The 16,865-nt window shown below is 37.3% G+C and overlaps 2 protein-coding genes and 1 pseudogene across 3 annotated transcripts; 2 read left to right on the top strand and 1 right to left on the bottom strand.

Moving 5' to 3' along the window:
- The first annotated feature begins 1,195 nt into the window (after positions 1-1,195).
- LOC141828547 (endo-1,4-beta-xylanase 5-like) lies at positions 1,196-3,904 on the top strand. The gene is made up of 4 exons (XM_074715994.1): positions 1,196-1,252; positions 2,149-2,371; positions 2,459-2,622; positions 2,684-3,904. Exons 1-4 carry the CDS (start codon positions 1,196-1,198, stop codon positions 3,902-3,904), a joined length of 1,665 nt encoding a protein of 554 aa, XP_074572095.1.
- Positions 3,905-8,942: 5,038 nt separating this feature from the next.
- On the top strand, positions 8,943-13,104 carry LOC141827421 (uncharacterized). 2 transcript variants are annotated; one of them, XM_074714659.1, is made up of 6 exons: positions 8,943-9,367; positions 10,755-10,872; positions 11,680-11,816; positions 11,981-12,043; positions 12,146-12,220; positions 12,328-13,101. In XM_074714659.1, the coding sequence occupies exons 1-6, from the start codon at positions 9,188-9,190 to the stop codon at positions 12,397-12,399; spliced, it is 645 nt and encodes a 214-aa protein (XP_074570760.1). In that variant the 5' UTR covers positions 8,943-9,187; the 3' UTR covers positions 12,400-13,101. The 2 variants fall into 2 exon arrangements, with proteins under 2 accessions (XP_074570760.1, XP_074570759.1); XM_074714658.1 differs by having other exon boundaries at positions 12,146-13,104.
- A 1,479-nt stretch (positions 13,105-14,583) lies between these two features.
- Positions 14,584-15,199, bottom strand: LOC141828601 (heavy metal-associated isoprenylated plant protein 20-like; annotated as a pseudogene).
- Positions 15,200-16,865: the final 1,666 nt, after the last annotated feature.

Here is a 16,865-nt window from a genome sequence, read left to right as displayed (position 1 = left end):
ACCATATATGTTTGTATTTCTATCATACTAACAATGTAGAGCCATCAAGGTATTTTATCTATTTATTTATTTTTGCAAAAACACTTCGATGGTACTTTTGAACCGGAAAGAGTTTTTGGAACCGGAAAGAGTTTTTTTGCAAGAGTAACTTGATAACTTGATGGTCAATTGTACGCTTCTCATGTATCCCTAAACGAATGTACAATGAAATGACATATGGATTAGGAACTTTAACTCTGGTCTAATTTTAGGTTCTTAACAAGAATAAGTTTAAAGGAAATTTAAGATTTTAATAGAAATATGGTCTTATATATATATATATTTATTTAAGTGAAAAAAAATCATTCTAAAAAAGACACGTTGATGGTCATTTTTATTCTGTTTTAACGTGAAAATATTTTTATTTTCTAGATGCCATTCTATATGAAATCCTATCATTAAAGTATTAATTTGTCCAATTAATTATTTTTTACTCTTCATTAAAAAATAGAAAGAAAATACTGTTTAATAAATGTATTCAAGGGTATTAATTTTTTGGTATTTAAAAAAGAAAGATGTGTAATCTGGTAAACAATAAAGTATATATATGTGCTAGAATAGTTTGAACATTTTCTTGAAGAAAAAAATTAGAAAGTTTTAAAAGTTTGATATATATTTTCTTCAAAAATAAGGAATGAAAATACAAAGTATCCTTAATAACGTTTCCTCCTATGTAATTAAATATATTTTCTTCCAAATATATTATATACCTATCAGCACCCTCCATCCTTTTTTCTAATTCCAACTCCTGAAACTCATCCACAATAATCAATCAATGCATTAACTTCATACATTAGTAACATGCAAGTAATTACTCCCACATTAACATAAAAAGCCTTCCCTACCCTTTTGCAATTCATGCAACTTAAGACAGCATTATATTAATTAGCAGTTTTCAAGATGTCTCTTAAAAAACCATTTCACTAAGACTAAAGAGCAAGGTATCTTGTGTGTGTGCGTGTGTGCGTGTGTGCGTGTGTGTGTGTGTGATATGTCACACTTTTCTTGACACTCATGCAAAGAGTTGGTGTGGAAGATTAAGGTTTCAATGGACAAGCTACTTGTTTTCTTACTGAGCAGTGCAGTGTTTGGAGGTATCTAAAGAAAGTTTGTATTTGCATAGAAGTAATTTGAATGAGATTTTTGATCCTTTTGTATGGTTGTAGGGTATTTGGTGTCTTCCAAGTCTTATGATTATTCAGCAAGCATAGAGGTTTGTCTTCTCCTTTTTTTACTTCAGATAGAAAAAAGAATGTTATTTTTCACATCTGGATTCATTTTCATCTTCATTTCATTTAATTGAGATTTTTCTGTTGAGCTTCCTGATGTTGAGGGAAACATATACAAATCGAAGCTTTTTTATATATCCCCTTCTTTTGTCGTTTACTTTACAAAATCCTTGACTTCTCTCGATCGTGCTTGTACCCCGCATCGTGTTTCTTTTATGGAATGAAAATGGATTAGGATGATGCCATTAGTTTATGGAATGCAATTGATTAAAAAAAATAGAATAGAGAGAAATGGAATAGATTGGAAATAGAAGAGAAGAGAGCATGTTTTGCTTATTTTGATTAATAAAATAGAATAGTTGATCAATTGCCTCTCTTAATTATAGTTTTTAGGGATGTAACAAATAAGACATGAATTTCTTGTATTTTATATTGTGGGGATGCAATAAATAAGTCATTAAAATTTTGTATAAGAATCACTACAAAACAAACTGGTTTGATTATATATGACTAATTCAACTTGGCAATCTTCCCAATTATCAACTTAACCTATACCCCAATTGGTCTCTTGATCAATATGTTTGAATCGATTATACACAAAATAACCATTTTTATGAACAAAAGGTATCAACTAGAATGAGTTGATACACACAGAAGAGAAACTATATACTATAAACTATATAATTACCAATCAAGTGCTATGGTCTTCATGGGTGGTTTTCTTTCCCTCGTTGCCAATTAAGAACACTTGTGAAAACGTCCTAACGTTGTTTTCCTACAAGATCATCGATAAATTGTGTATCTTTTCTCTTCATAATCGAGGATCATGTCCATGTAGTTGAGAATTTTTCTCTTCTAATTTCTTTCGGCCTTTTTTCAGTGCTTGGCTGATCCCCCAAAGCCACACTACCGCGGCGGCATAATCCGCAACCCAGAATTCAACAATGGCACGAAGCATTGGAAACCCTTCGGCAGCAGCCGCGTCACAGTGAGGAAATCTGAATCTGGTAACCGTTTCTCGGTCACTCGACGCAGAACCTCGCCGCACCAGAGCATATCGCAGAAGGTGTTCCTGCAAAAGGCGATGCTGTATGCTTTCTCAGGTACGTACGTACTTTCATGGCGATGATGCCTGGCCTGGCTCCATGTGTTTCTCGATCGGACTAAGCTCCTTCCTTCTGATGTCCCAGCCTGGGTTCAGGTCGACCGAGGGAACGCCGCCGTTAGGGTCGTCTTCAAGACATCTAGCGACTTCATCCATGCTGGAGAGGCGGAAGCAAAGTCGGGATGCTGGACGATGCTCAAGGGAGGGCTGACTCCCAAGTCGTCCGGACCAGCTGAGATCTTCTTTGAGGTCAGCTTCTTGATTTATTTTATCCATCTGAGCATCATCGAACTCGCGGTTGGGATTGCAGAGCGAGAACAGTGGCGTGGAGATATGGGTGGACTCTGTCTCTCTGCAGCCGTTCACTGAACGCCAATGGAGAGCTCACCAAGCGAAGGCCGTCGACAAGGTTCGCAAGAAAAGCGTCGCAGTCCAAGCGGTTGACGGCCAGGGCAAGGCCGTTCCCGGCGCGTCAGTTTCCATCCAGCAGGGGCGGCCGAGTTTCCCCTTCGGTTGCGCCATAGCGAGCACCATCCTCGACAATCCCGCGTACCAGAACTGGTTCACCTCCCGCTTCACCGTGACCACCTTCGAGAACGAGATGAAGTGGTACGCCACGGAGATCGTCCCTGGAAAAGAGGACTACTCCGCCGCGGACGCCATGCTCGCGTTCACCAAGCGGCATGGCATCGCCGTCCGAGGCCACAACGTGTTCTGGGACGACCCCCAGACGCAGATGAGCTGGGTCAAATCGCTCTCCGCGCAGCAACTCCGCGACGCCACACAGAGAAGACTCGATTCGGTAGTGTCGAGGTACAAAGGCGAGGTCATCGCCTGGGACGTCGTCAACGAGAACATGCATTCCTCCTTCTTCGAGGACTCGTTGGGTGCGGATGCTTCGTCGATTTTTTACGAGAAGGTCCGGGAGGTCGACCCAAACGCAGTGCTGTTCCTGAACGAGTTCAACACCCTGGAGTACTCTGGAGACGTCAAGGTGACTCCGGCGAAGTACCTCCAGAAGTTGCAGAGGATCGAAGCCTATACGAATAATCCAGGTGTTGCAATTGGGCTCGAGGGGCACTTCGGCAGGCCAGATTTAGCTTACATGAGAGCTGCTTTGGACACTCTGGCAAGAGCCAACAGGTCGATTTGGCTCACCGAGGTGGACGTCCACAATGGCACAGAGGCAGCAACGGATTTGGAGGCCGTGCTGAGGGAAGGTTACTCGCACCCTGCTGTGAAAGGGATAGTGATGTGGTCGGCATGGCACCCGAACGGGTGCTACAGAATGTGTTTGACGGACAACGACTTCAATAACCTTCCCACCGGCGATGTCGTCGATAAGCTGATCGCCGAGTGGAAGTCCGGCGAGGTGGCTGGCAAAACTGACGCTGATGGTTACTTCAGGACTCGACTCTTTCATGGAGACTACGAGATCAACATCAGCCACTCTTCAGGAAAGTCCTCTTCAGTGCAGAGTTTCAAAGTGGCGGATTCTCCGCACAAGACCACACTCAAGATTCGGATCTAAGAAACTAACTAAATCAGGGACGAGACGAGATTCGGGTCAAAGAATAAGCTTAGCTTCAACGCATTTGACAAGAGGCTTGAATAAAAAACAGTAACACCAGATCAAAGTGGTGGTCATAAATGCTCAAGGTTGGGCACTTTATTAATTTTCTACTTAATAAGTCAAGTTATATTTATGGCTTAATCCCATTATCAAAATGTATTTTAGTTCATTCTTATTTCTTAGATCTTAGCTGCTGACGTTTGGTTCAAATTTATTTTTGATAATCTTGATTATATATCTAATATTATTAATAAAAATTTTTATTTGATTTAGATAATGAGCGATCGATGTTAGATAATGAAACATGTTCGCTACTACAGCAATGTTAGCAAAAACAGAGATACAATCCACTAATCCAGAATCAAAATGGTTCGGAATTCATGATTCTGGGATACCTACCGCAGACCGCCGTGGTCACATCTCCACCTCTATCATTCCATTCCCGCCGTCCGATTTCCTATGTGGAATAATAAAGGTTGATCCTAGCTAGTTCAGATTCAATTCCCGATCGGCGTTCGATAGTGGATTCGCGGTCCGTCGCTCGCAGCCGCTACGACGACCTTTCGTCGTCTTTCCTTCAAAGGAGGACACGTCCCCAATTAAGTGCTCCGAAGCCGTCGTCTCCCCTTCCATCAAGGAGGCGAAGAAGAGTCCTGGGAAGGGCGATGTGGTCTCCGCCGACGCGGTCGCTCCTTCCGCCGACGTTAATTTGCACTAGAGATTCGAGAGCGTTATCGCCGCTCTTGAGAGCATCTACAAGCTAGGCCGGCCGATGTCTCAGATTGGGAGACGATGGGGGTGGGGAATGTGGTTAGAAACAAGAAGAGGAAGGCAAAAAGGTTAGGTCTCGAAGAAAGAGTGCGTTTGAGGCAGAGAAAGGAGGAGGAGGAGAGAGCGTGGTAGAGGCGAAGAAGAGAAGTCGGAGGAGGGATTGACATTAGTGCGTTTATTTTAAATTATCAATATTAATATTAATATTTTATTTTTAAAAAATAATTAAATATCAAATTGATTTAATTATAAAAATATAAATCAAGATAATATAAATGTTAAATTAAGTTATAGTATTATATGGCATTGAACTAAATAATATTAGATTATTTTTTATTTTTTATAATCTTGGTTATATGATTACCTAATAATCATATAATCAAGATTATACATGATAATTTAAATCAAATGCACTCTTAAAGTTTGTCAAGACTCATACCTTATCCAAAGATATGAACATTCAGAACGCGCATCAATCAACAAAACCAACACTAATCACAAAAAAATCTCTCTAAAAAAATTATTAATGATGTACCTCAATGAGCTCGTTCGGAGGTGGGATCTGTCGCTCTCTTTATGATGGTCAACACCTTCTTAAGACTCTATTTGCTCTAACAACACCTGATGGCAATAGTCATCCCATATTTAATTGGATTTCATTCGACTTTACTTTTGAGCCTGACTTGAAGTGGAGGACATATGATGATATTCAAGATTATTTATCGAGCGGTGGGTCTCACTTCCCAACTGGTTAATCTCATTCCCTGGACATCCTGCCTCACCAATCTCCTTCCCCCAGTACTGTGCTTGATATTCATTTAGCAATGACCTAAGTCAGGCTCGGGAAGGTCGCTCAAGATCCACGTTCCCAAGCACATGTCGTTCGTCCAACAATAACCTCATTCGGGCTTGGGAAGGTTGCTTGGGACCTATGTTCCCAAGCACCCTGACCCCATTCAAATTCAGAAGGTCGCTCGGGACTCACATTCCCGAATAGTCGTACAACAATATCCCATTTGGATGCGAGAAGGTCACTTGAGACTTGCATGCCTGAAGTATTCTTCTGACAAAACTCCATTCGGGCTCAGGGAGGTCATTCAAGATTGGTGTTCCTAAGCACTCAGTGTTCATTCAACGACGACCCATTCAGACTCAAAAGACATACTCGGAATTAACCATTCCGACACTCGCCTCAATTTATGACATTATGACATCCTAGCAAAATGACTAGGGATGATAATGGGTTGGGTTTGGGTAGGAGTCTATATTCTACGTTCTCATCCCCATTTATTATATTCATTCTCATCCCCATTGGATATTTAACTTTCATCTTCATACTCATTAGAGGATTCAATATCCATCTCGAATATCCTGTATACTAATACTTTTCTTTATTTAATCAAACTAACATCATTCAACAAAAGTATATCAGAATTAACTTTATATCAAAAAATATATAATTCAACAAAAATATAATAAACATATATATGGTACGAGGGGAGAAGCCGAGAAGGGAAGGAGAAGATCAAATTTATTTATATAATTTAATTGAGTATTTGAGTCGGGTATGGATAATTTTACTAGACCGGTCTCTATATCCATATTTGAAAATCCTCATACCTGATTATCCAATTATTTAATTACATCTAAAAGATCCCTTCACTTCATACCCTCCTCCATTCGGGTTGGGTATCAGATTCTCCATCGGGTTCAGAGGAAATTGTCATCCCTTAAAAATGACTAGTGCAAGCGACGGCCACGGGCCATCATACGTACGTGGAGATTCTCCGAGGCATGTTTCAACAGTTGTCGTCCTTTGGTGTCCTAACCGCCCCTCAGACGGACAGTTGGCGGGCACATGGAGATTCTCCCAATGGTTGTCATCTCTTGGTGCCTTGACCATCCTCAAATGGATAGTTGACTGACACGTATACTCCTATGTAGAGTTTCTTTCAATGGTTGTCACCTTTGGTGCCCTAACCACCCCTCAGGCGGATAACTGGCGAGTACGTGACACCCTATGTGAATATTCCATTAGATTGTGTCAGGGTACAGTTCAACGGCTATTTCCCATTAGGTGCCCTAACTGCCTCTCAAAAGAATAGTTGGGACATGTGACATCCTAAGTGTAAATTCTTTTCTGCTGGCTATATAACTCTCAATGAAGGTAAGTTAAGGTTTAGTTTTTTCTCATGCATGGAAACAACTCTTTTATACTACACATTCATTTTCTCTCTCTCACATCTTTGCGAGCTCCCTTTCTTAGTCCGATGTTAACTTGATCATCGGAGGGGTCACGTTGATAACATCGACCCCCATTGACGTGCTTTACTCCGTAGGGAATCATATTTTGACTAACTAGGAGTTTATTATAATTGCAGCTTAGAAGGCATCAAGAGAGGAGGAATCTGAGCGGACGAGAACGACAACATCAATTAAATACCTATTTTATTTTAGGGTCGAAAACACCACAACCAAATATAATCATAAAACAAGAACCAACTCAAATGACAGAATAATGCAAGTGATAGTTTAAATTATTCAATCAATAGTAAACTACATTATTTTCTGGAACATGCTTATGCTTAGTTAGAATGAACTTAATCTCTTCCTGATATAGACAAAATTTTCATTAGTTAGTACTAGAACAACCATATTCATCAATTGGGTAACATGAAAATTATATCATAGCAATATCAATTAATGTACAATTGCATAATTCTTCATGTTATCTCACCGAATCATAATCTTAGCAAGTCTTTGCTTACATCCTGATATGTTGTTAAATAAATCAAAATACCTTAGTTTAATAATCTCTCTTGCTAATATTTAATGATTCGTTTAAGTTAGAAAAATAATAAAAATAATGGATCTAAAAATCAAACTCCCCCTTCAGAGCATCTTGCATAACACAGCTCTAACCTATTAACGCGTTCAAACTTTTGAACGCGTTCAAACTTTTGAAACCTGATTTTACCCACACTGGGATAAAGTTTACCAACTTAAATCTCCATTCCTTCTCTTCTCGATAAACATCAAAATGATGCATAAATTTATTGGAAAAAAAATGATTTAACTGATGCATTTGATCATCATAATGAAAATTTAAAGACAAGGATCAAATCTTTCCTTCTCCCCCAAATGGATTTAAAAAATCAAGCCATATTTCAAAGACCAAAAATATGCTAAAGAACTCATTTTGTGGCCTCTTGAGAGAGGAATGTAATTGAGATGAGTCTATGTGTGATCAATACATACTTTATTTTTGAGTAGACTCAGACTTAGACAATGATTCAACTTTAGTATTGAAAAAAGTAGATAACTACTATTTAAAATAAAAAGTCTATAAGAAGATAAAAAAAGAAAATTTTTGATACCATTTACAAGTGATTGAATGTGAATTTATCCATTTATTGTAATTGTAATTGTAATTGTCATTACTTTTCTTTTCTATAGAATAATAGAATGATTGGGCTTGGCTTGCCCAGGAGTTAGTAGCTAGCAGGGTTTGGACCCTTGTGGAAGAGAGCATGGAACATCCAGTACAGACGGTCACCATACCATTGGCCAACAAAAAGCAGATGAATAATCATTGAGAGCACTCGACGCTGCACCTTTTAACCTCTCTTTTCTTCTAATCGACTGCATGGGCTGGGCATGGCTAAACAAAGGCAAGACATTCCCTCCAATTGCAAGAAAATTAGTTTATCTTCCTTCCTCTTTTACACATGTACACTCGGATCAATCTTCATGCCCATGTTTTATTTATTTATTTTTAAATAGGCTCTGTAAAATATGAGAAGATACCAAAAAACAAACGGTAGAAGAATATTTTCATTACACACTTTATCCTATATTTTTTATTAAAAAAATGCTCTTCTGATTAAAATTACTATAATATTATTGAATTAATTTTAATAAAATAAGAATAATTTTAATTATAATATTATATATATATATAATATAGAATCTTATTGATTATAATAATTTCTCTTAAATAGTAGGTTTAGAATAAAAAATATGATAAAATAGTACGGAGGACCATATGGTCATTTCAGTGATTATTTAATAGCACGACGGGTGGTCTCCGTAAGCAACTGTTATCTTCGAATCCGAGGCGTGGGCGGGCCCCATCGCACTAGCAGCGACACGCTGCCGCCGTGTCATTGATTGGTCGTCAAATGGGTGTCGGGGTCGATCGACCCGGAAGAGACGCGCACAAATGCTGTGCTAGAAAAGACGAGCAACGGAGTAGCAAAGCAAACGCAGTCGTTACTCCACTTCCCCCCCCTCTCCCTCTCTCTCTCTCTCTCTCTCTCTCAGATCATGCTCTTTATTCCTCTAAATTTTGGCTTCGTGAATTGATTGTCGCGCCTCAATGCTTGATCTCCTGTTCCGATTTGGCGCCGCGTCCTGATTCGAGCGATTTGTCGGAGTGCTTTTGGGTGGGGAAGAATTAGGTCGGAGGGGATGCCGGGAATGAGCGGAGGATGCCAGCAGAGCTTCGGGGAGAACAGCGAGGAGGACCTTGCGCTGCTGCCGAGGCACACCAAGGTGGTGGTGACTGGAAACAACCGCACCAAGTCGGTGCTTGTCGGCCTCCATGGCGTCGTGAAGAAGGCCGTCGGCCTCGGCGGATGGCATTGGCTGGTAAATTACATTCCTTTTTGTACCATCACCTTTGGACTTTATGCTTCTTGTCGCAAAATTTATGCTGTTGAAAATGAATTCTTGTAGCCATTGACGTCGATTTTTAGGGTTTATTCCAGTACTATTGGGTGTTTCTTTTTTATTTGGAAACAATCGCGTAATGGGGTTCAATTTGGAGATTCGAGTATCCATATGGGTGGGTTTCTTCTGTCGTTTTCCTTGGACAGGGAAAAAGTTGTTTGATAGCATGGATGCTGATATAACATGATCATTTGATCTTTTTTGCCTCTTTCCCCCAACGTTTGTGGTTGCATTTATGTGATGTTTGATACATATAACTGATAAGTAAAGTAATTCAGTGCATGAACTATCTTAATATAGTGAAAAATGGTATTTGCCTTCAACAATTTTTTCAATGGAATTATCAACCACAAGATAATCTATTTCCTTGATTGAAGATCTTCCTAATATGCTAGTGTACATCTAATGAACTTCTGATTGATAATGTTTGCTATATAAATCAGATTAAGTAGAAGACAGAGTTAATTGTGTATCAGTTATTTTTTAGCGTAGTAAGCTTGTTGATTAAAATGTTGTAAATATTTACAGATTCTTCCTTCACTGGATCTAGAGTCCAGAAACTCTTTCATGTTCTCTTCTTCAAATAGCATTTAATTTCAAAATCTTGGCAAATTGTATTTATATTTAGAACCGAGTGAATTCCTATATGTCAAATTTGAACTTATTGTTTTGTTGCCTTACTTTTTATGGCACTTGTTAAAATTATCATTCTTCAATATGGAGTTTAAATTTGCTTGTTTTGTACATTGTTATCTGTCTTGTTCTGATCTTCAATATGAATATTATTCCTATTGCTGTCCAAGTTTTAGTTTTCAGGGGAACCAACCTTAAAAGAATCCTTTGCTACATACCACAATCTGGTTCTACTTTCTAACCTATTTAATTTGCACGGTGTTGATTTTAGGCATATTGTAATGTAGTTATGAAAATACTGACATGACTAAAAGATTATCAGAGTTGTTCGGTTGATGTACAATGATTGTTTGTCATTACTTGAGAAATTTTTAATGCTTGGATGACACTCATATTTCTGTAGTGGATAGATAATATATTCTGGGTTGTTGCTTCCTTTTACAAACATGACCAAACTACTGTCCTCCAGCTTGCTTGTTAATTCAATGCATTTATCTTATTTTCATTGGATGAAATAATTAATGAAAATATGTGTTAGATCCATGCTGATTCCTTTTATATTTCATGAATGAATATATTGTAAATTGTTAATGATTGTTCTCATGTTAAGTTTTCATTTACATTATTTTTGGCTAACATACATATGATTTCTATTCCAACTTTGAAATTACAGGTCCTTACTAATGGCATTGAAGTGAAACTGCAAAGAAATGCCCTTAGCGTTATTGAGGCTCCCACTGGGCATGAGGAAGATGATGAGACTGAATGTGAATGGAATGGATCAGATATGGGTAAGATTTTTGTTGGGTGTCTGAAGTCAATTATTTGACTTACAAACTGACCTCTTTCCCCATTATTGACAATGTATATATGATCAGATCATTGAATCAGGTTCTTTTCTCAAATTTCCTCTTAGAGGAGCTGGTTGCACTAGCTCACACTCTGTTTGCAAAGGGCTTAGTTGTTACTGAAAACCTTTTTGGAATCAAGTTCAAATCCCATGTTAACCACTTATGTTTAAAAGAAAATGAGTCCACTTCATTTGCAAAAAGAAAAAAAGGCTCATTGCTTTTAGCAAGTTTATGTTTTCTTCAGTTTGGGTATGTCTAACTTTTTCCCTAGTCCCTGTTACTTGATTCTTTATGCTTTGTGTGGTAGAACTATTCTGTTGCAAAGTGATGGGGTAGTCTATCTGTTGCAGGAGTAAGATTTTCTGAACTCTATTCGCTAGATTGATTCATATGGGAGAACAGGGATATTCTGCTTCTCATATTAGTTAACATGCCCTTTAGCTAATCTGGACTAACATTTATTTACCATAAATAGTGAAAAGAAACTCAGTCATGTGATTATGTATAGGCATCTCTAATGTTGTTTTTTGTAATTTAGTTGGTGACTTAAAAATGCAGTATCCAAGCTTCTGAAAGTTATGTTTGTGTTGGTACATCAGAATAATGCCAGTTTATTTCAAAAAGCATAAATGTTGTGTGGTAGGACAATTTTTACAAAAGCATCTTATACAGATTTTATCAGATCTAAAAGGTTCTTAGTTTTTTTACCTTGGTAGAACATAATTTTACTATGACAAAATTTTGCAGCATCAGGTGATCTTAAACCAACAAAGCCACACAAGTTGAGGGCTAGACATCACAAGGGATCTTCTAACAAATCTTTCAGTCGATCTCATTCTTGTGATTCACACAAGGGATCTGTTTCATCTTCTAGGGGTACACTGGTAAAACTTACCAACAGAAACTGCCTAAAATGTGTTCTTGTCATGTGCATTACAAATTTTTTTCCTTTGGGTTGTAAGGTTATTTGAATCGTACAGTCAGGATGCATGCTATATAGCATTCTCTGATACATCTTAAGAAGATATGTTTTATGTGGTTGACGCAGACAGTTGACCTGAGCAAACTAGAGACAAGGGCATTATGGAGATACTGGCATCATTTTAATCTTGTATGTTTCAAAACTATGCAGAGTCAATTGTTTTGCGTACCTTCTCAGTTAGATGATGGTTTAGTATTTTCTAACTTTTTTTTATCTATGTTCATGTATCAGCATCAGGTTGATGCATGTCCTAAACCCTCTAAAGAACAGCTAATTGATATAGTCCAGAGGCATTTTATGTCACAGGTAACTTTTTGCATATCATTTCACTTCTATGCCCTTAGACTTCAATGCAAGAGAATTCAGTGTGGCAATGCTCTCTGAACCCAATTGCTTGTTGATTACCCATGAAGCAATTGGATGAGTTGCAGGTGATTATTGGCTTTGTTCATGCTGCAAAGAGATTGAAGATGCTTTATTCTTGACCCAGAAAGACCATGCACACTAACAAGTTGGTATCATCCTGTGTTGTTTGTAGGCAACATTATGTAACATATGTAACATGTTGGAACTAATTGGTTATTAGTTGTGTTTCTAGAAATGTACTTAATGTGAGGATTACAGTATAGCCATTTTGCTTCTGACAATTTCTGTGATGCAAAGAAATGGCAAGTTCTTCTATGTATCCCTTTAGAGGAGGCTTTTCAAGTAATGGTAAATTATGTTTCTATAATAATAAGAACAGGGGAGTGTTATAAAGGCTGATGGAAGCCTCATGTAGAAACTAGACCTTTGTGATGAGTGCTGCAAACATCTTGGCCAGTGGCTGGTTGAAGTGTCAGTGGTGGCCACGTTGCTGGTGAACCACATGAATGCCAAGATCGAGCAACAGTAAAGTTGGTACCCAAATGACAAAGCGTAGAGTTAAAAAGGTCCCCGACTGGAGATGCACGTGCCAGTCTGCCAAAACTGCCTCGTCTTTTCCTTCAAAACATATTTGGTAGGACTCTCTTTTACCAAAGACATGTTATGGAAGGGCAGAATGAGCCAGTGGTGAAGGTTGGGGAGTCATGTACTGTCTGCTGAATGGCATATGAAAACAACTCGGTCAGTTAATAGTAAGCTTTTTGGTATCCCTGGAAATTTTCTTGGTTGTGGCATGAATACAACTTTCCTTGAGCATAAATTTTGATTCACTAATATAAAATGGTCCAAAGTTCAAATGGTCCAATCTCATGTGCCAGCTCCATGGTTCATCTTGCACATTGGCCAACATTTTACTTTAATTATTTTAATATGCAATGTAAATTTTTTTTTTTGACATTGCAATATAATATTCTTAGTGATCAAATTGGCATGTTGATCTCTAAACCAACGATAATTATTTTTCATAAGAATCTTACCATTTCTTTTAAGTAGTTGGCTCAGATTTTTGAAGAGATGTTAAAATTACACCTTTCCTTTTAATATGGATTTTCAAAAGTCTTCGCGAAAGAATCCGTGTCTTTCATTTTCTCATAAAGTTCTATAAATTTATATTTTTATTCACACATATGATTTTTTTGCATTATTGTATAATTAAGTATCAAAAGTTATTATCATTCTTCTCATCTTCTTTGTTTGTAACAACAAAATTATATTGACTCTTCAATTTTTTGATTGTCACTAATAAGATAATATTTTAGTATACAGCACTGTAATCTGGAAGACGCTTTGTTTGGATAAAATTGGCTCTGAGACTTCTACTAGTTAGATTTATTTGGAATTTTACATTTATTTTATTTTATTGTAATCTTACGCTATGTTTAAATAGGATGAAAAGAGGTTCATCAATAAAAAGGGGAAGAGAAGGGAAGGGGAGATGTAAAGTATTTATCTTATCCTCGTTTAAGAGGAAAGAAAGGTTTATTAATAATATGTGTTATTTTATTTGGGAAGAATGGAAAGAAATGGAGATTAAATATATAAAATTATAAAAATATCCTCACTCAAAAATTTTATTTTTTTAATATTAATATTTATTTTATAAATATAAATTAATTGCTTTTTAAATACAAAATTAATTCTAGTTCATCATATTATTCGTTACTCTATTTTCATAAATTTAATTTATATATTTTAAATGAACTACGTGTTCAACTTGCAAGTTTGACGCATCATTTAGAGAAGCTATTACTCTATTATTTTTTTTTATTTTACATGTTTTCATGTAATAGTGATTTGAAGTTACGAATATATTTGCAATTGGAGAATGATTAATTTACGGATTTACTAAACAAAGAAAAAAATTTTATAATTACCTAACGATGAAAAAAAGAGGAAAAATATCATATTCAGTGAGAGAAATTTAAAAACTTTAAGTTAAATAAATTATTTAAGAATTAATATTTTAAAATAAAGATAAAATTAAAATAAATAATATTTAGAGTGGTCTCTGTCTAAATTGGATTTGTAAAAAAATATCCTTTTTCATAAATAAAGAAATTAAAATTTGCTCATTCCTTCTAGATGTTCTCTTACTCCTTTTCAAACAAAATTTAAAATTTTCTTCTTCTTATTTATTCTTCTTTTTTCTTTTCTCATCTCCTCTCACAACAAAGCACTCCCAAACAAAGCGTTAGTTTCCAATGAACTTATCTAGTTTTCTGAATGCATATATATATAATCATTCACATGACACTGCATGCATTCGGATTATCGTCGCTGAAGAGGGACAAATACGCGACGTCCTGCGCGCCTGGCGGCGCCGACGCCTGCGCCACATTCCTGACGAAACCAGAAGGCGCTTTCTTGTCATCTCCAGCAGCGTAAGGATACGCTACCAAGCCGTAAGGCACGTACGGCCACGGCTCTGCCTTCTTCCAGCCGTGCTCATTATCTTACGCATCACCTCCTTTGACTCCACATGCCCCGTCACCGTCACCCTGCTTATCTTCCGGTTCACCACCACACTAGTCGCACCTACACACACGTAAGTAATTATTAATTCAATATATCAATTATATAGATCGATTCTTATACTTGCTCGATTCCTGCAGGCTACCTCTTACTGATTTAGCAGCATGCTTTACTCTCCTCTCACAGCCGTCGCAGTCCATCTTTACCTTCAGGTCAACAGTCTGCCGTGACGGGCGAAGGTTAGCAAAGCAGAAGGCAGATCAAGGAAAACTGAAGTGGTGTTCAAGCATGCATCTCTACCTGTAGAGGTTTCCTCTTCCTTATTCGCAGTGCGTTCCTTGTCTCTGTGACATTGCAGAAATCTGAGAGGTGATCAAATGCACCCATACAAAGAAGAATTACAGAGGCTCAGTGAAGATAATGGATGCAGGAAGAGATCGGTCTGTATATTTAAATGAGTTCGAGTGAATAATGATAACTGTAATGTACACGTCTATATTTTCTAAATTGGAGATTTCATTGATAATTATTAGTCGCCCACTATGATAATTAGGATATAGCACTAGTGCAGAAGAGAATAGGATATAGCACTATAGTGGTTCAGTTCATTAATGCAGAAAGATACGTGGTCAAAGAATTGTCTCACTGAAACTAGTAATCCTTCCTGCTGTTTAAATAATTATTGATCATGAACATAAAGATAAAATAATAATAATAATAATTGCAGAAAGATACGTGGCTAGCTCTTCTTTCTTGATTCTTTCTAATCCCTTTCCCTGCATTAATTTTGCAGATTCAGTTTGTGGTGGTCAGTTGCTGCACAACTAGCTAGGGAATTATTGTATGCCTACCCCACAGCTTTGAATGGCCTTACACAAATCTGATGGCTAAGGCAAACCATTGATTAATCAAGGAGCAAAAATCTAAATAGATTCCATAGTTTTTCTTGTTCTTCACTCAAGGTTTATCTGCTTCTTTAAGCAGATACAGTTGACAGTAACCACAAAACTGTCTGAGAGCAAAGACCAGTAAGAAGCTGCAATCAGTTTATCTGCTTCTTGAAGTGCTTGATGATAAAGATTCTTGAGATGATTTTGAGGTCATCCAAAGTTTCTCATGGACCTTGATATTCCAGTGGGACTTGGGCAGGGACCGAATTAATTAAGATTTTTTGAAGATTGCAAAAATTGGAGGTGTGATGAACCACCCCCACAATATGCTAAAAAAAATCCTTTTTCTAGGACGAAAGAATTTGCTTGTTTAAGTTCTCTGAGATTTTGAGACTGATTGGAGCCTCTAGTATGATATCCCAATTTTTTTTTTTTTTTTCGATTTGGCCTTCTTGGGCGAGGAGAAATGTGCTTGTGGGGACAATCATAAACGATCCTTTCAAGTTGCCCAACAACTTTGTTCATTTCTCCAAGGGGGGTGTGGGGTAGTTCAATCGAGGCCCTTGGCTTGTTTGAGTTCTTTGGCACCATGCATTGTTAGCAATTGGGAGTGTCCTCAAACTATAAAAGGGGTAGAATAGTATGTTTTTAATTAGAGTTAATATAATTTATATTTTACTTTTGTTTGGATGATAATTGATGACTTTTCTCTAGTGAGGATCTTATTCTTGTTCAGAACTCCGCTGTACGTACGTACTGTATCACATGGTTGAGACAAGTGTGTCTCATTGATGGATTTAATTTGCTAATTAGTTCAATTCGTCAATTAGGAGTTGAATTTATTAGGGTGTGCAGTTTGCAGAAGAAAAGGGTGTGCAGTTGATTTAGGAAAACTCTCTCACCCATCAATTCTTGAAGTTCTTGTTCATATATGCAAATGAATGAAATTAGCAAGTTAACAAGGCATCAAACGTTTTGACATTTTGCGAACCTATGCCAATTAAGGCCTCCCCTAAATTTAAAAAGATGGATTCTAAGATATCTTTTCGAAATCCACCATGCCTCAAATTTCCTTCATAACCAATCTAGGGAATATCTTAAGATAATTGTGTTTGTGATAATTCCGTGGACAAAATTAGATTAAGAAATAATTATGAAATTAT

Source organism: Curcuma longa, chromosome 4 (assembly GCF_044706935.1).
Source record: "Curcuma longa cultivar G26 ecotype Majalengka, Jawa Barat chromosome 4, ITB_CL_G26_1.1, whole genome shotgun sequence".
NCBI classification, from domain to species: domain Eukaryota; kingdom Viridiplantae; phylum Streptophyta; class Magnoliopsida; order Zingiberales; family Zingiberaceae; genus Curcuma; species Curcuma longa.
This window is presented reverse-complemented; position numbering and strand designations above follow the sequence as displayed.

What these genes read in the sequence shown, in the direction of transcription:
- LOC141828547 (XM_074715994.1), top strand. Translation starts at nt 1,196, where the DNA reads ATGGTTGTAGGGTATTTGGTGTCTTCCAAGTCTTATGATTATTCAGCA. An exon ending in ATTATTCAGCAAGCATAGAG is followed by an intron (nt 1,253 to 2,148) that starts GTTTGTCTTCTC and finishes GCCTTTTTTCAG; the next exon opens with TGCTTGGCTGATCCCCCAAA. An exon ending in GATGCTGTATGCTTTCTCAG is followed by an intron (nt 2,372 to 2,458) that starts GTACGTACGTAC and finishes CTGATGTCCCAG; the next exon opens with CCTGGGTTCAGGTCGACCGA.
- LOC141827421 (XM_074714658.1), top strand. Translation starts at nt 9,188, where the DNA reads ATGCCGGGAATGAGCGGAGGATGCCAGCAGAGCTTCGGGGAGAACAGC. An exon ending in ATGGAATGGATCAGATATGG is followed by an intron (nt 10,873 to 11,679) that starts GTAAGATTTTTG and finishes AAAATTTTGCAG; the next exon opens with CATCAGGTGATCTTAAACCA. An exon ending in ACTGGCATCATTTTAATCTT is followed by an intron (nt 12,044 to 12,145) that starts GTATGTTTCAAA and finishes TTCATGTATCAG; the next exon opens with CATCAGGTTGATGCATGTCC.